Source organism: Diospyros lotus, chromosome 6, assembly GCF_014633365.1.
Source record: "Diospyros lotus cultivar Yz01 chromosome 6, ASM1463336v1, whole genome shotgun sequence".
Classification (NCBI taxonomy): Eukaryota; Viridiplantae; Streptophyta; class Magnoliopsida; order Ericales; family Ebenaceae; genus Diospyros; species Diospyros lotus.
This window is the reverse complement of record NC_068343.1, coordinates 15,841,458-15,860,599: the sequence shown is the minus strand read 5'-3', so window position 1 is coordinate 15,860,599 and position 19,142 is coordinate 15,841,458. Positions and strand designations below refer to the sequence as shown.

At 35.5% G+C, this 19,142-nt stretch overlaps 2 protein-coding genes across 7 annotated transcripts; one reads left to right on the top strand and one right to left on the bottom strand.

Moving 5' to 3' along the window:
- Positions 1–5,688: 5,688 nt before the first annotated feature.
- LOC127804963 (uncharacterized) lies at positions 5,689–17,742 on the bottom strand. 6 transcript variants are annotated; one of them, XM_052342094.1, is made up of 4 exons: positions 17,501–17,742; positions 12,656–15,997; positions 8,707–10,032; positions 5,689–6,058 (listed from the first exon to the last, which is right to left on the bottom strand). In XM_052342094.1, the coding sequence occupies exon 2, from the start codon at positions 15,962–15,964 to the stop codon at positions 14,912–14,914; it is 1,053 nt and encodes a 350-aa protein (XP_052198054.1). In that variant the 5' UTR covers positions 15,965–15,997; positions 17,501–17,742; the 3' UTR covers positions 5,689–6,058; positions 8,707–10,032; positions 12,656–14,911. The 6 variants fall into 6 exon arrangements, with proteins under 6 accessions (XP_052198054.1, XP_052198055.1, XP_052198051.1 ...); XM_052342095.1 differs by having other exon boundaries at positions 12,656–16,009; positions 17,505–17,742; XM_052342091.1 differs by lacking the exon at positions 17,501–17,742 and having other exon boundaries at positions 8,707–8,953; positions 9,835–10,032; positions 12,656–17,025.
- Positions 6,057–11,538, top strand: LOC127804964 (kinase-interacting protein 1-like). Its single transcript, XM_052342096.1, has 2 exons — positions 6,057–6,368; positions 8,582–11,538. Exons 1-2 carry the CDS (start codon positions 6,281–6,283, stop codon positions 11,347–11,349), a joined length of 2,856 nt encoding a protein of 951 aa, XP_052198056.1. The 5' UTR covers positions 6,057–6,280; the 3' UTR covers positions 11,350–11,538.
- Positions 17,743–19,142: the final 1,400 nt, after the last annotated feature.

The following is a 19,142-nucleotide window of genomic DNA, read 5'->3' as shown; positions in this document are numbered from 1 at the left end:
GGCCACACGCACACACGCAATGATTGGTCTCACAGCCGGCCACGTCAGCAAATTCTTCTCCATTTGGTGCCGTGGGGTCGTCCATTTTATGTTTTTAATAAAAATAGTCTCCGAGTTGCCGTCGGATCAAAAACCCAAAGTCCTCCTGCCGTTCTGAATGATCTGCAGATCGGAGAGATCGATCCGACGGCTCACGTCGCGCCTCCCAACTGCTCCACCGCCTGACCCGCCGCTACCCGCCAAGGGCAAAAATAATTGCACAATCACCCCTTTGTTATGACCTAATCTCACTGGCCCACCAACTTAAGATAAGGATGAGCTTAAAACTACTTTTACTAATGACTTGAGATGCTCTTATCCGGAGCCTAGATTGACTACATCAAGAGACAATACTTTTTATTCAGTCGTACTCTTAATTATTATGATGTGTTTCTTTTTATTATATCAGTTTAATTTAATTTTAATATTTCTTATCCCTTTTAGTATTATTATTATTATTGTTAATCCAAACTAATTTGTTTGGATGAGTAACGACATGATTTAGATATGGCTATACTTTTTATAACACCAAAATTGTTGACTTTGGCTCAAAAATACATATACATGCTTACGTAATTTTTATTTTAAAAAGATAAATTATATCTAATTTATAAATTATAATTTACCTTTACTCCTTTCCATAGATGGCCTTTAGTCATTTTTAAGGTATCTTTCAATCTTCTCTTCCTTATTTTGGGTTGGCCGACTCAGTTGATTCTGAATTAAAAAAACTTAACGGAGTAATTTCATCGTTTATCATGTTATTCTTTTAGGGGTTTTATTTAATTATACTGATGTGAAATTATTTGTTTTATTAAAAAAGATAAAAATACAAATTTTTGTGTGTGCGCATTCATTTTGGGTGTCAACCTTATATTTTTCGTATTTTCAATTATTTATTTTTATTTTTTTTTTCATTCAATCATATTCTAAATTCATTTGGATTAATAGTAAGCAAGTTTGCACGTCTCTTTTTTATTTCATTTCAATAAATCATCATTTAAATTTTATTTTCGTTGAAATAAAAGACATCGAGCATCTTTCTTTTGCGCTTGATAACTTAAGTCTTACAATATCTCCAATAACATTAAAGCTATATTTCTCCTATGCCATGTCTTTACGTGGCATTTCTTTATTAGTTTTAGTTTGTTCGCTACGTCATCTAAATAATTGTTTTACTATATTCATTTTGATATCATTTTTTAATTATACTAATCGAGTTAATTATTTATTTATTTCATAAACATTATTTACTTTAACAAGTATCCTCAATATTTGTTATTGACACAAAAATTGAACAATTTTTTCAACTATCCATTCATAATGGAGCTTTAGAAAATTTAAATTTGAAAACATGGTTAGAAACTTAAAACATATCTTATCTTATAGCCAGGCCAACTTAATGAAGAGTAGAGGGTAGGCTGTCTAATTTTTCAAATTTTGAAGTGGTAAAGTGATATTAAATGGTATTTTGGGATATCTTTGCGATTAACACTATTCTATGTCCTTAAATTGGCATAGATATCTCAACTGGCTCTCCCTAGTTGATTTCAGAGAGGGGAGGGAGAGGGAGAGAGAGAGAGAGAGAGAGAGGGGGGGATAGGGGTGTGGCTCGGAGAGAGAAAGGTTAAGAAAATGGAAGTGTTTTGGATGGATAGGTAGGGTTTCGGACTCTCTTCAAGTTCCCCTGAAGCTTAACCGTCGGGTTCTCTCGCCGGCGAAGTCTCCGGTCTTTTTCACCGCCGTCAAGAACTTCTGGTTTTCTTCTAGAGTTTTAGTTCTCCGGTGGTAGGAACGTTTGATTCGTCGAAGCGTTCTCCTTCCGGCGAATGTTTCGGTTTCCTTCTGGTGTATCATCGCTCGATTCACCTGAAAACCCTCTCTTTCCGGTTATAAAAGGGACGGAGAGACTGTTTGAACCGGCGAAACTCGGGTAATCCCGATTTTGCTCTGGCCATCTTCTCTCGCGAAGCCTATTCTTTGATTCTTCAATTTTATCTGATTCAGATTTTCATCGATGATTTAGGGCTGAGTGTGAAGACGCTTAGTTTTATAAGATCTTTCTGCTTATTGAAGAAGCTCCCCTATATTTATGGATTTCTAGATGCATTAAGTGTTACCTATTTCTTTTTGGCTGCACACTGTCTGCAATTTATTATTTTTCCCTTTAAGAAGCCCCTATTTATGATAGCGGTGGACTTAGGTCCAGGGTTATTTGGATGAGAGATTTTGATGCTTGAACTTCTAATTTTGTTTTTCACTGATTATAGTTGGGGATGATATTTGAATTGAACTAAATATCTTCCTATACTTGGTTTATTTTGTTGTGTGAAGTGAATTAATGATCCTCTGATACAGTGGTTACTGCAACTGGCTGGAACCACTTGCAATTCTTCATTCCTTTATTGTGTTTTCTTCTTCCTCGAAAAAATGTCTGGTTCTTTGACTCGTTTGTCACGGTGGTTGTGGGGTGGTGGTAAAGATAAAGAGCCCGCTTCTAGTGGGTCTTCTCTAAATTCTTCGAGGAAGAGAGGAGAAGAGAGGAGAGCAGGGGAGACAGGAGAATGGCACAGCAAAGAAGAGAGGAGAATTGACAAAGAATTTGATGCCGTATTGGTACCATCAGATGGTGTTTGTTACTGGACAATTGGGTGGATGGAACCACCCGCCTCCGATTTCCAGAGTGATGTTGGGGCTGATGATAGTTTTGCCGTGCTGGTTCCTTGCTATAAGCACGACAGCAGGGAGTTGGAGGGGCCGAATGTTCAGCTCCTAAGTGCGATCGAGAACCTCCAAAATCAGTATGCTGGTAAGACCTGATATTTCTATGAATTATGCTTTCAGCTTGATTTCTTATGTCTCAGATTAGTTAGCTGTCTTGCCATGTTTGTGTGTGGTTTCCTGACTTCGTAATTGCTTTGACTTCACTTCCTGGTTTGAGATGTATTTGCCTACAGCAGAAGTCAGAAATCGAAAGAAAACATATTTTCTTTAAAAGAACATATAAGTTTCATAGTTGTGAAATGAATATCAAATTTTCCTTCTTCTGAGGCTATCAAAGTATTCAACTTCAAGTAACCATTATATGCAGAACAAGGGGATATGTAAAACTACTTGCTGCCCTGATCTGAAAGTAGGGGTTTCCTTGATCACAGCACGGATCTCTTAATAAGATGCTTAAATAATAGTCTCTTTTTTTTGCTCTTTTATTGTATTCTTTTAAGTGTATTTTTCCTGGCTTTGGATATTTACCCTTTGTATGAAGAAGGGAAACGGACAATATGTTTCCTAATGAATAAGTTAAGATCTGTACCAATCCATCTTAGTGGTTTCTGTTATGGTAATGCGATTTTCATTTTATAAGGAAAGCTACATTAATGGTTGTTATTGAAGACTTGAAGTATAATGTACTACAAAAGATCAGCCAATATGTAGAAAAATTGGCAATATGGATTTCTGCTTGCTATTAATGACATAATTTAGGTTTCCTTTACCTTCTTTATATGCCATCTGTTGAGCTGGAGATAACTGTCAAACTTTTGAGAATTTAAAATTTCCCCCCTTTTGAATTTGCATTGCAAGGATTTGATGGCTACTGGGTTAAGAACAATAAGGATTGGAAAGATGAGATATCATTTGCTAAAACGAAGTAATCCATGCATCTACATGATTGATAGGTTGATTCTACTAATTTACACCATCCCACTTCTATCACAGCCAATTTTTTTTTTTTTTTTTAAGAAAAAGTTTTCAATGGGATCTTTAGCACATTTTGCACATAAACTGGCTGCACATCTTCATGGGGATTCTCCCTTTCCTCTGTGTGAAAAAGAAAAGTGCATTCTACTTTAATTTCATTTTCTTGTTCTACGCATAGTCTCCACTTTCTTGGTTCTTCAGCTTTTTTCTGTAATGCAAGAAACTATTAGTTGCTTCATACCGTTGTTGTGTGTTGGTTTTGTGAGTGATTTTTTATGAGTTGCTTTTATGGTGATGATGTAAATGCAATTGCATTTTGTTTCTATTGCCTTTAGGCTGGACATTTTCTTGACGATGCTGAGTTCTGTTCTTTTTAGTTGGATGTGCAGATGGCAACAAGTACGTGGAGCAGTGGCTTTCTCCTCGTCAACATTCCTGAAGCATGCGTATGGGGGCAGTCCTTCCTGGGTTAGTTCTGTGGTGAACCATTAGAATAAGAGTAGCTAATGTAGATAAGAAGTGCAGATTGGAAGAGAAAAGGACAAAAAAAGGAATTCAGATGGGAAGAGAAGCAGAGAAAAAATGGTGGGTTTCCTTTGCATTTAGTAGTCTTGACTTGGAAGTGCAGAGGACTGGTATCTCCCAAAAGAGGGCAATGCCATTAGTTGAGTAAGGGCAATCAACCGTGAGTGGCAATGACAATGAAATGATGGGAGAAGACACATGGGATCTTGAATTTTCCAGGCATCATGTAATTTCCTTCGGGTTATCAGGGTTGGACCTACAAGGAGGGACTTAAACATGTACTGCAAATTCTTTATTGTAAATAACTAAATACTACTCTGGTATGATGAATATTTTGAAGCATGTCTATGCTTATGACTCTCTGCTTCTGTGAGTAATTCTCGTATTTTCTCAATTTGCGGGTCCAAGGGCCTGCCAGGTGACCTCTTTATAGCTGCTCCTTGTCTTTGCAGCAGATTGTTATTTTTCTCCCTTTTCATGCACTTAATGCTGCGCTAAGAGCTTGGAGTTGTGGGTGGGAAAATTATGCTGTTCTTTTACATGTATAAGAGTTATGATGCCATCTTTTCCGTTTCCATCAAAATGTCCTTCCAAATGTAGCCTTGCGGGTGGCATCCTGGAGAAATTTTGTTCGAATAAATCGACAGTTACCTCATCTTTTCCTTTCATTACTTTTCTCCCTTGTCTACTTTCAACTTTTGAAGCACTTGCAGATGTCTTACCAAACAATAACGTCGTAATCTTCCTTCACACTCTCTTCTGCCATGTCTTTGCAATGGACCACGTTCACAACTGCTTTCAACTTGCAAGTAATATTATGTGAACCATAAAGTTCATGGATGTCGCCTTATTTCATCCCCCATGTTGATACGGTACCTTAATTTCCTGTGACAATAGCATGCAAGCGTAGATTCCATCATGTGAGGTGTATATGTATTTCTACTTTTTATTTATTTCTATTTATAACCTTATTTTCTATAAAATTCTTGTAGTTAATATCAAATTTAAGTATCTTCAATGAAGGGTTTTTTTTTTTTTTTTGGTTCTCTACTTTTTTTTGTTAAATATATATTTCATTCTATCTACTCTCTCTATTGGAGTCTATTAGTTGCGTTATCATTTTTCTCTTTTCATAAAAAAGAAAAAAACGTCAAATCCATGGCAAAGTTGATTGAGAACGAAACATTTTATCTTCACTATCTCAGGCAAATACGGAAGCAAAGCTGGAGCAGCGTTGGCACGTTCTGGTATCCTAATGCTTCCTCTTAAAATTGGTCCCAAGCTTCCCCTACACTTTAATGGCATGCCAGCACTTGAATCTCAAGGCTCTGCTAAAAATGGTCTCAAAACAGCTGTATTCTAGGAAAATGACATGACTTGCAGGCCGAAGTTGGAATGTTAAAACTCTGAACTTCAACTGAAAAATAGGCTCAAAATAAAATTATTCATCCTACATTGTTAATTAATCAAAACTCAAAAGTTAAAAAGAGAGAGGTAAAATGAAATTAGAAGTGACACTAAATTGAGCATTTGAAAGCTAACTGGAATTACTGGCATGGACAACCAATCTATGTGGGCATTATTCAAGGCATATTGAAAGGCGGGCTAAAGAAGGGGTTGTGAAGCTATCATCAAATGGGAAGATACAGCATTTTGTAGATGTAAGTGCCACCCTTGCAAAGCCAGACAGCGCCATGACTGTCCATAGAATGATGGTTGCAGATTGGCTGGCTTTCTCTCCTTTCTTCTTTTCCTTCTTTGCCTTGGTTTTCAAAATGGAGGGTCCAAAATGCACCTGCCAACCATAAAAAACCAATCACAAGATATTCTTCATTACCCTTTGTTTTCTTAGAACCCAAGAGGGTTTCTATTTTATGCAGTTCCTTTTCTCTCCCTAACCTCAAAGACCTCTCTCTCTCTCTTTCCCTCCCTCCCTGTTGTCAGAGAGAGGGGGGGGAGGGCTTCAGAGTTTTGTGCTTCTTGCCCAGAAAGAGAGGGAGAAGATCAGACTGGAGAGATGTTGCAGAGAGCTGCAAGCAATGCATATTCATGGGCAAGCCATGTTAGGACCAAGCAATCGACATGGCTCAAACAAAGCCTTCAAGGTATTATAGCCAACCGACCACTTGGTTTTGGTTGATTTTCAAACTTATGTCAATCACATTTCAAGTTCAAGATATCTCCTTTCCAACTATCAGCCGGGTGTAATAAGATATCATCAACTGGTAGATGAAACAATGCACGTGTAGATTATTTGGCATCCAGGAAACAGTTCACCGCAAGAGCAAGAGCCACAAATTTCTGATGAAATATCATATCAGAGTTCTGAATCTTGTTCTCATGTTCAGAACTAATCACCTTAGCTTTTATTCACCTTGATGCTCAAAGAAAACGGAAGCCAACTTTGTATGAACTTTTAGCTTCTTTGCTATGCAGAACTCAATATTTCGAGATAATCTCCTCAATGTTACAAAATTTCAAAACTTATGCACGCTAATTATCTTTTCTAGACAACTTACAGCATGATGTCTAATTATGTTATCTTATCAACCATATGGTACTTGATGAAAAAATACCTAATTGTAAAAAGAAACAACAAACGAAAGCCTTAATCATACTAAATGGATTTGAGTTGACTATTAATTTAAATTTTTCAAGCATCTCTATCCATGGCCATATCTTTTTGGAAGGCCACTGTATCCCCTGTTATGTCTAAGAGTTCTCCATTAAATTTTCTTTGTTCTTCTTATCATATGTTCCATTCCAAGCCATCTTGATCTTGTCTTGACCATCTTATCTTCAATGGTCATCATTCCACTTATTATATATGATCAAGTTTCTAATTTTATCTTTCCTTGTATGGCTACACATCTACCATAACGATTCATCTTAGTTATATTGACACACTTATCCACTTCATCATCTTGCCTTGACTCTACAAGAAATATCTTCAACTATCTCATCTTTTTGAATAATTGCTTCAAGATATAGAAAATGATTTTTTCTAGAAATAGCTTAATCTTAAAGTCTCATTATAACATCACCATCATTAGCCACCTTATCCTAACTCAGTGGAACGATATTATCATCCACACTAACTTACATTCATAGATTTAATTTCCAACCTGCTCAACTTGATTAAACCTTTGAGTTCTAAGGCATTCTTCCATAATTCAAGCTTAATATTTACATCTTTTGTCTTATCTACTAAGACAATAGCATTTAGAAATAACATACACCAAAATACTTTTTTCTTGAATGTGCCTTGTGAGTTCATCCATCACAAGGGCAAAGAGGTAATGACACAATGCAGATACTTAATGTAATTCAGTTACAACTGAAAAGGCCTCAATATCTCCTTCACAAATCCTAAAACATGTTTTTCCTAATAATATACCTTCAGTAACCTATATATAAGCAATTAAAACTCCTTTCTTCTCTGAAACCAAATTGATTTTCAGAGACCTTAGTTTCTGCACTTAACCTTTGCTCAATCGTCATATCCTAAGTTTTATGGTATGGCACATCAGGTTTATTCCTATATAATTTTCACAACTTTGAATATTTCATTTGTTCTTGTAAACGACACTAGAGTGCTTTTCCTCCACTATTTAAACATCCTCTTTGATTTAAAAATTATATTAAATAAATTTCATTAACCATAAAAATGTAATATTCTCCCAGGCATTTCCATGTTCCGATCAACATATTATCTGGTTCAACTGCTTACCATTTTGTACATTTTAATTTTTCAAAGCAAGCTTTACTAAATACTTGTATGGAACATGTAATTCCTATATTCTTTAGAATTACGAAGATATCTCAATATAACATTTGTTTTTCCCTTGATCACCCTCATTTATCAGCATCTTCTGATTTTTTTCTTTGATCTGCTTCACTGAACTCAAATCCCTTTTTTCTGTACTTTCTTTAGCCCCGCCTAGTGGGAATAAGGCTTTTCTTGTTGTTTAGCATACTTAAATAATTATATTTCTTTCCCCTCTTTTGCTTAAGTTAGTGGTACAAATTTTTGTAAGCCTTTTGACTTTGTTTCACTTATTGCCATCTTGGCTTCCTGAGACTGAGTATACCCTTTTACATTTTTCATCACAAAATGCATACAAAATGTCGCAGCAAGTTGAAAAGTGAAAAGAAACAAAGAAAAAAGAAAACAAAAAGGTTAAACTAGAATTTTTTAAGTTATGAGGACTCTGAATTTCAAACCTCTAGGCTGGGAATCAACTGGTTTAACAGTCATGAACACCCAATGATTGGGTTTTGATTAAGTCCAAATTAACCGTATTGTGTGAAACTGCAGACATGGAAGAAAAAGTGCAGAGTGTGCTTAAACTCATTGAGGAAGATGGAGATTCTTTTGCAAAGAGGGCAGAAATGTACTGCAAGAAAAGGCCAGAGCTGATACACTTTGTGGAAGAATCTTACCAAGCTTATCAAGCCTTGGCTGAGCGATATGACCACATATCCACAGAATTGCAACACGCCAACACCACCATTGCTACTGTTTTCCCTGAAAGAGTCCAGTTTGCAATGGATGAAGAAGACGGTTATGGTTCTCCTAGAGTATCAAAGAATATTCCAAAGTCCTTGGCAAGTAATGTGCTCAAGGTTCCAAGTTTTCACAGGAGAGATTTGAATGGTCTCCAAACAACATCCTCAAAGAAACAGGAGGCTGCAAAGTCATCAAAAGCATCAAATAAGATTGCTCCTAAAACTGGTTCAAGCAAGTCTGAGACAGTTGAAGAGATTAACAAGCTTCAGAAAGAAATCTTAATCCTGCAAACTGAGGAGGAGTTTGAGAAGAGCTCTTATGAAGGTGGGCTTGCAAAGTACTGGGAAATTGAGAACTGGATCTCAGAATTGCAAGAGAGAGTGTTCAGCTTACAAGAAGAATTCAGTGAGGGAAAGGTCATTGAGGATGATGAAGCTTGGATTTTAAAGGCAAAAGCAGCTTTGCAATCATGTCAAGAGACATTGGCTCAGTGGCAGCAGAAACAAGAGAAAACAACCAAAGGTTCAGGGGCAGATTTCAAAAGGATTGAGAATGCTTGGGAAAAACTGAACTCCTCCAAGCACAAATTTAATCCAGATCAACAAGCTGATGAAGAAAATCCAAATAACAAATATGAATCTGCAAACACGGGAGGAAAACCACAAATCTTGAACTCAAAAGTAGGCAGTGTCACCAATGAGGGCCAAGAATTGGACATGTTGATAGAGAAGACTATAGAGCATTCGGAGGTGGATTCCAAAGAATTTTTGACTGTGAAAGAAATGGAAGAGAAGAATGATGACCTTGCAAATAAGGTCATTAACCTGGAAAGTGCAGTTTCATCTGAGACTGCTCTTGTACACGGGTTAAGGAGAAAAACTGATGGTCTTCAAGAAAAAATTCAGACCTTGGAAGACGAAAAGTCAGGTCTAGTTGATGGCACAAACAATTTGACAGTGGACGACAAGTTGAATAGGATTCAAGATCTAAACCAGAATGTTGAAACCCAGAACAGCCTCCTTCAGACACATTTCACTGAAGCTTATTCTAGTCTTCATCACCTGTCTGAGAAACTGCATTGCATGAAACCTGACGAAGAGCTGACAGGGTCATTTCTAGCAGACAAGTCCTCAGTTAGAGTTAAGCCACCAGAAGAGATGGAGAAACAAGAATATTTTCCAGCTCTAGATGATAGTTCCAGGAGCTCTGGTAGATTGAAATTAGCACTGACGGAGGATAAAAATGGACACATAATCAATCTGTCTGTCAACAGTCAAGGAGAAAAGGTCAAAGAAAAAAGTCAGTTGCACTCAAATGCTGACATGAATATAATTTATGAGAAACAAGAAGACACAAAATCACTCAAGGCTGTTGATAAACATGGCATATTGCAAACTGAAGATAATGTTATAAATACTCAACCACAGGAGGTGGCAATAGAGAAAGAGGAAGAACCAGACTTGCAGGGAATGCTCCTGAACCAGCTTGAGGATAGAGAAAACTTTCTGACAGAATATACTACATTATTGAGAAATTACAAGGGCATGAGGAAGAAGCTCAGTGAGGTAGAAAATAAAAGTAGACAGAGCATCTCCGAAATGACGTTGCAGCTAAGAGAACAGAGGAGTACCATTGCCATGAGGGACAGGGAGATTCTGACCTTGCATCAGAAACTGAAGCTTCTGCATGAAATTTTCAATGAAAATATGTATCCAAAAGAAGACAACAGGATGCTGTCTACTCTATTGGATGATCAAAATACTAAACCTGTCACAACTGAGGAGCTGAAGGTAAATGGAGCCTTAGAGATTCCTCCAGCAATGAAAGAAGAAGAAGAAGAAGATATCAAGTTAATTCCAACCAATCAGCCTCAACTCATCTCGCCAATAGAAGAAAAGCTCCGAACGAGTATTGATGCATTACTGGATGAACATCTGGATTTCTGGTTTAGATTCAGTGCTTCATATCACCAGGTACAGAAATTTGAGTCCTGGTTCCTGGATTTAAAAGCTGAACTAGCAGAAGTTCAGGGAAAAAATGTAAAGGGAGGCACTAAAACATACATAAAATCAGATCCCCAGCCAATACACAAGCACCTTACTGAAATACAGACAGAACTGACACTCTGGATAGAACAAAGTGCATCACTTAAAGATGAATTGTGGAGCAGATTCTCATCTTTGCACAGCATCCGAGAAGAAATAATGAAAGCGTTGAAGGAAGGTGCAGAAGAAGAAGAAATAAAGTTCACTAGTCATGAAGCTGCAAAGTTCAATGGTGAAGTATTGAACATGCAACAAGAGAACAACAAGGTTAGGAAAGAACTGCAAGCGGGTTTAGATCGCGTAACTACACTTCAGCAAGAAATTTTGAGGACCCTCACAAAGTTAAAAGATGAATTCAGACTCTTTGAATCAAATAATAATTGTCGAACAAAATTAAGGCACTTGAAAAACCAGTCGCAGGTTCCTCTAGGGTCATTTATCTTCAGGAGTAAACGAGATAAAAGATTATCAGTTTCCTCCTGTATCCAAATAAGAAAATACTGTGATCTTAGAGCTAGCCCTCCAATGTAAAATAATTCAAGTCAATTTGTTTTTTTCTTCATTTTACACATTCTTTAGCGTGCTATTAGAGATGATATCTGGGTGTGTACAAAGGTTTTCTTCTTTGTTTGTGAACTGGGAGATAAAAGTTTGTGTACTGTATATACTTTTGGGTAAATTACATGAAACCCTTTTGCACTTAGGATCATGTGCAACTTACCCTCCATGTGCTTTTAATTGCACCAAAAGACCCCCTTACACTTTCTATGTGTTGGTTATTATTATACAGAATTTTGTACAATCTGTTAGTTGATCAACGCAAAATTCTATAATTCTGTATATAGAATTTTGGAATTCTATATTTTTTATGTAGATTGCTGCATAAAATTTTGTATAATAATAATGGATGTTGGCTGATTGCAACATTTAGAAAGTGTAAAAGGGTCTTTTGATGTAATCAAAAGCATAATGAGGTAAATTGCACATGACTCTAAGTGTAAGGGGGCTTCATATAATTTACCCTATACTTTTTGAAGTCTGAAGTTATCAGAACAATGAGGAATTTTAGTATCACAGGTCCCACTTGGTTTGTTTCATTTAGGTTTTTCTCGCAGCTTTCTACGTTCCTTATTGCAGGGAGTACAATTTAGTTTTCAAGCTCAACATCTGATCATTGAAATCTGTCAATAATATAAGCTAATTTTTGTTTTGTCAAAACATCTCTGAGCTCCTCCATACAAGCAGCTGGCAAGACAACACAAGGATCATCTTCAGCTTGTTCAGGTCATCTCAAAGAACTAGGATTTAAAAGGTCAACAGTAATTGGTGCTATAATTTACCTGACGGTTTCTAAGTAGAATTTATTTAGAGCTATTAGTAAGCTTTTTGAGATTTGTTGCATCTCATTCTTGTCCATGCATAAAATTAATCTTGTCAACATAGCCTATGAATTGGAAGGAGGCGATTTACCCAGTGGATTGCTGGTTTAATTGTCTCTGTTAACTCAATTCTTATGCATATGCATCCAAACATGTCAAAAACCACAAAGCAATAATGGAGATCATGAAACGGGAACTTTAACATGAAAATCTCGAATGAGCAAAAGACCATGTATCTAGTCCCATTAAGCAATCCAGCATCAAGAAATGAATCCGAGAGAGAATTTACAAACATTATAAACAAAATTGACAATATACTCAAAGTTGTGAGCAAGAAAATGGTCTAGAGTATTCAAAAGCAACCTAGTGCATAATCTTCTGATGGGTATATATATTTAAAAAGACTTCTTTGCACAATTTTATCTTTGCAATCTTGTTCACAAAGAGGTAGAACTCACCTTCAAATTGAGTAGAACTCATTTATTTTGAGCTTATATTGTCATTATGGAGTGGAAGCATATCAAAGTTGAGTCTGTGAGCAATAAACATTCAGCTTCTCTTTGTACCATTACCCAGCCTTGTCTTCTATTCTTCAAATCTCACTACTGTTCCAAAATTTTAACCCTTCTGCAATGACTTCAACTTTTACTACAACTACATCTAAATATCCATATTCATCAACTCTAAATATTGAAAAAAAAATCTCAATCAAAGGAGCCTAAATCTAATCTCCCTCATTGTTTCTGAAGGAATACTTAGTGTAGTAAAACCAGTCAAGTTAGCAATAAAGCACTTTGGTTGGCTCACTGCAGAACAGAGAGAAATCTACATGTCACCAACAATGAGTATTGAATATTGAGTGCAATAATGCATACGTGCCTTAAATTTTCTTAAACATTTAATCTTAGGATACTGATATATTAACCCCACATGTTAGTTAAGTGGAGAAGATGCATGCAAAGTGTGTGCTGATGGTGTAAGCATATCGCGTTAGATTGAAGTCCTAAGGATGCCTTTAGAAGAAAATTATGAGCACTACAGCCAGCCAAATTGAGGCTGTAATCTACTTGGACAATTTGTTCTTATTCAAAGACTAATAGGGTCAGGTTGCTTGCTAGTCTCAAGGGAGTTTACTCAAAAGAGGTGGGTCCAAAAGGCCCTAACTTAGACTTCTTCTCCCCCATTAAAAAAAACAAAAAATATATCTCCAAAAATTTGGTACTAAGTTAGAATATTTTGAGAATATTTTATAGATCTTTTATATACTCTTTAAGTTTTCCATAGTTGATTTTTACCTTTTTAGGTCAGTTAAATAACTTATTTATACCCGTTGTATGCCTTCTATAGTAAAATACAAGGAAAAAATACAATACAATATTCTTTGACTTTTACAGGAATAAATACATGAGTATGTTACAATATACAAACAATCAAACATGATATGTAAAAGATATTATTATTTAGACATGCAGTTAAAACTAGATGGAACTCAAAGAAGAAATTTGAGATTTCAATTTCTTATCCATGTTAAAGACTTGAAACTTTTCTTTACTGTCAAATGTGAGCCCTTTTTTTTTTAACATTGTTAAAATTAGAGAATACAAGTATCCAATTAGCACATGGGTGAACAAGATACCATGAATGTGAATAAGCTATAGAAGACTAGAAGCCCAAACTATGGTTGACAATGTATCAATAAAAACCAAGATATATTGAGACATTAGAGTCATAAAAACATGTATAGAACTATACAAAGTTCAACAAGTTTGAAGCTATTTGGAGAAAATGGAAATGATTGACACTATACAACTTCAATATCTTGACTATTACTTTTTATTCTAACATGAGGTTATAAGATGGTCTTGAATAGAAAGAGAACTTTGTCTATCAAGATAAACATTAACAAGCAAGGAAGATAAAGCATCATAAGTGTGTGATAAGAAAAACAACCTTCTTATCTTGAAAATGTCTATTGGTTTGTAAACTCTCAATTCTTACAATTATTGTTGATTATGGTCTCGGTTCCTCTTGTTTTACTTGCTATTATTGTGACAATCCAAAGTAGTAAGGAGTTAATTTAGGTTCATTTCACTTATTTGCCTCATCAATAGTTTGTAAATTCAACTTTATTTATTTTCTTTAATATTTTCCTTTTTACTATTACAAGCAAAATGCTCTATCACGTCACTATTCTTCTCCACACTATGTTTTTTTCCCTTCTATATGAAACGAAGTTTTTATTTTTTATAAGTTTTTTATTAATTAGTTTTTTTTTTTCCATAATATCAGCTCATTTTTAGCTCTACTTTGAACAGTTTTATAACTTTTATTTATATGTATAATTCTTTTTTTATAGTTTGTAAAATCTTATAAGCCCTTATCCTATCTTGTAACAATCCAATGCTAAATTCCAATTATAATAGTATAGCTCTTGGAACTCATTAATTTCCAAAGGTAGAAACAAATTAAACTTAATAAGCTCGTCTAAACTCTAATACTCTCTGATTATATAGGAAAATTAGATATCAAAAACACATAAGCAAACCAAATTTTACCAATAAAATTGGACAATCTACTATGATCAACTTGTTTTCTTGTAACAGTAATTACACACAAGGGCAGATCCATGAATCTATGTTGGGGAGGCTGAAATTTTAAAAAGTTAATGTAATAAAATTCTTATGTAACCAAAAAGTCAGTACAACAAATTTTCACTAAACTTGTGCTCGACGAGCTTTTGAAACAAAAAATTCATCTACAACAGAATCTACATCTATTGTGAGAGCAAGTTCTCTTTCAATGTAGAGTGACATACAATCAGCAAGGAAATCATCCTCCATTTTGTTACGAAGTGCCGTCTTCAAAAGTTTCATTGTTGAAAATGCCCGCTCAGTAGTTGCAGTAGAAACAGGTAATGTCAATACAAGACGAATCAATCTAGTTATCATAATGTATGTATCTGACCTTCCACTCTCGATTAATTCCTGGCACAATTCAGCAAGTGTAGATACTTGAAACTTTTGTTCAGGAATCACATCCTGAACATAATACCGCAACTCATATTCTAAAGCAAGAATATCTTGACTGCTAAAATCTTCAGGATAGAACTTCTTTGCAAGCGTACAAATATCATCACTATTGAATGATTCAAATGAATTTTTAGGATCCAAAGCCACACTGAGAGAAAGGAGTTCTATTGATTTATCATTAAATCGTGTACTTAATTCCATCAATACGAAATCTATTGCTTCATTGAAAACATCGAAGTGATAATGGTGCTCAAATGTAGTCTCATCACTACAACGACCAATCAGATACGAAGAATCTAAGTTCGGTACGCAAATGTTGTGTGTTGAACAAAAACCTTTTACTTCCTGAAGAAACTCTTCCCAACCTTCTTCTCTCAGTTCTTGAAGGATATGTTTTGCAGTAGAAACATATCTCATAGCAACCAAAATGTCTAGAGATTTTTTCTGAAGGGTTTGACAAAGAACATCAGTTATTCTCATAATTCTATGCATTAAAAGCAAGTTGAACACAAATTCAAAACATGCAAAGTGCCTGTAAGCGCCACGAACTTCAGCTCGAGAACTTGCTTTTGGACAATGGACTTTAAGATATTCAAGCACCTTGCAAGTTGCAGAGTACATGTTTATGATACTTTTTACAGAATCATAATGAGAACCCCAACGTGTTGCTCCAGCGCGTTGCAAATTACCTATTTGATTGGCTCCACTTCCAGACTCATGCTCTCCAATACTCAACATATGCTCAACTTCTTTTCTTTGAGCACTCTGCAACTCACTAATGCACTGAGAAGAATAATTAATAATTTTGATAACATTATCCAAATGAGAAAAGAATTCCCAAATAACACTGACATCCTTAGCTGCAGAAATCAATGCTAGTGTTAACCTGTGAGCAAAGCAGTGAACATAGTATGCATATGGATAATCTCTAAGAAATAATGCTTGAAGTTCATTCCAAGTACCACGCATATCATTAGCACCATCATATCCTTGACCTCTCATTTTGCTAAACTGAAGGTCGTGCCGAATAAGAATATCGGATATCTCATTTTTTAGGTTCAATAATGTAGTGTTACTAACGCTTTTGATTGCAAAAAAACGTTCTATCAAAATACCACGACTATTCACAAACCTCAAAATAATAACCAATTGCTCTCGGTTATATTATCTTTTGTTTCATCTATAAGAATACAAAAACATTCGTCTCTAATATCCTCACGAACCATCTGTCGTACTCTGTTGGCCATAATGTGTAAAATATCTTTTTGAATATTTGGAGCAATGTACTGAGCATTTTTTCGGAGCATTATCTAATACAACTTTATCAACTTCTATACCCAATTGTGCAAAAGCCTTCAGCATTTGAGATAAAGATTCACCATGACCTCTAAAGGCACAACCTTGGAGTGCTAGCAACCGGACAGCTATAACTGAAGCCCTTAGGCGCAAACGATTTTTTTGAGATTCCTCTTTTGTTTGTGAATGAATTACCCTTTCAATATGTTGATACGGATTCATTAAGTCTTTTGCCATTCTCACACAATTCAAGTGGGGATTCATTAAATCTTCATCCCATGCATTAACGGGATATTCACAAATTTGCTTTCTTTTTCCCGGTTCCTACTCAATACAAGAAGACCATTGAAATTGATGCATAGAAGCAATTGATCTAAATTCACTAGATTGATTTTGCACGCTTGAAGTACTTTCACTAGTCTGACGATCTCTCTTTCTGAAAAAGGATAACAATGTTTTCCCTTTCTTCGCAGAAGGTGGTTGTGGTTGTTCCATTCTAAATTCTAAGATACACAAAGAAAAAATAGCACAATTCAATAATTAAACAATTAAAATATTCAACTCAAGATTTAAGATACACAAAGAAAAAATAGCACAATTCAATAATTAAACAATTAAAATATTCAACTCAAGATTTGAGGCAAATGCAAGGCCAATACAACAACTGTATTTCTAGGGTTCAAATATTCAATCACAATTAACAAATTCCAGCCAGGGCAATTCCTAACTAAATCAGTAGTCAAATAGCAAAATGCAGTTGACGCCAAAATAGACCAACGTGGTGAAATTTTCCCGGATGGTGCAAGAAGACACAAAGTTCGCAGGAAAATCACTTAAAACTTGCTGAAAAAAGACATAGACTCGAACAAATAGAGCATAAACAGGTAAAAAAAATTGGCCGAAAAGCAGAACAACCGCAGGCATAACCTGTAATATCTAGATTTAACTGTCAATCGAGAGAATAAAAGAAGAGAAAACATGCCGGTTGTACAGATCCGGGCTCGGATGAAGCAGATCTGGAAGTTCCGGGGGGCTAAAACCTCGGGAAAACAGAGATCAGAGGCGGCGAGAAAGAAAGGAGAGAGAATGGGGGGTTCCGCAGGGCGAGAGAGAGGCAGCGAGCGATAGCGAGAGAGGGAGAAGGGTTTGCAGAAGGGCAGCGGCGGAGCAGGCAGGGGTGGGCTACAAAAAAATTGGGTGGGCTGCGCACGGGCTAGATCCAGATTGGGCCGGGTTATTATTAAAAAAATAATTTTTTTATCCTAAAATTTTAAATTTGATTGTGGGACTGGGCAGCTCACATAAATCCGCCTTACATATTTCTTTTAGTTGAGTGCCATTACGAGGAAGCAAGGTCTATGTGAATACGGGATACCATGCCACTGGTCACCAAATTGAGCCTATGGAACGGAATGAGGTAGATAAAGCATGAAAGCCAGATCAAACACAGAAATGGGGCAAAATTCAAAAGCGCGATGGATTCTCATGTCCTCAACTACGCAGCAGCATCCTATATACAAGTGATGGTTAGATTTGTCGATCATCCGGTCTAACCACGAAACCAGAAGACATAGGTAGGCAAATTCCTAACATTCGCGGTCGAGATGGCATAAGCACGCCTGCTGGAAATCGTGAAGAAGTCAGTGCGCAGTTCCAACGCCAAAAGAAAGGAAATAGAATCAAGTAGACCGAAAGCCTCTCACCGGTCCTGCCGCATCAGTATCGAGGTGTGTGAAACTAGAATTCGAAGCCCTTGCCTTTCCCGCGAGTTCAAGAATAGGGCCGTAATCAACCCGACAATTTAGACTTGTTTTATTTATAAACGAACATGTTCATTTATAATTAAGTCGAATATTTTTTGACTCATATTAACCTCACGAGACTTATTAAGATTTAATTTTATTTAAAAAGTAAATAATAAATTAAATTAATAATAAATTTATTTAAAAATTTTAATATTTAGTATAGAATTATATAAATTTATGAAGTATTATAACTTTTCTATATATATTTTTTAATAAAATTACTTAAAATATATGATTTTATAAATATTCTAAATAAATATATGAAAAATTCAAAGTATATATTAAATTATTCATGAATTTTTATACGAACTAACTCACAAACTTATAATTGAATAGTTCACGAGTCTTATTGAGCCGACCTTTGTCTAGCTTCAGATTTGGCTCATTTATTAAACGAGCTCTAAAAATTGAGTTCGAACGAGCTTTTATCAAGTCGAGTTCCAAATATAACTCACGAACGATTTGGCTCATTTACAGCTCTATTGAGAAGTTGAGAAAGGAAAAAACTCTATTTTTGCTTTTTATAAGAGATATACAAGTCGGCTGTTGAATGGAATTGAAAGCTTTTCTGTTCTTGCAACAAGCAGCATGCCAATAGTTATTTGAGTAAGAAACAAAAATGTTAAGAAAGTGTATAAATAAAAGAAAAAATATAGGGATCTCTTAGAAATATAATTTTTAAAATAAAAAATAATTATTTAATTAAACATAAGTATAAATTTTATTATGCCTTTAATCAAATATAAATATCAGTTACTTTTATCTCTAATGTGGTCGTCAAACAAAAGAACCTCTAATATTTTTTTAATATTATT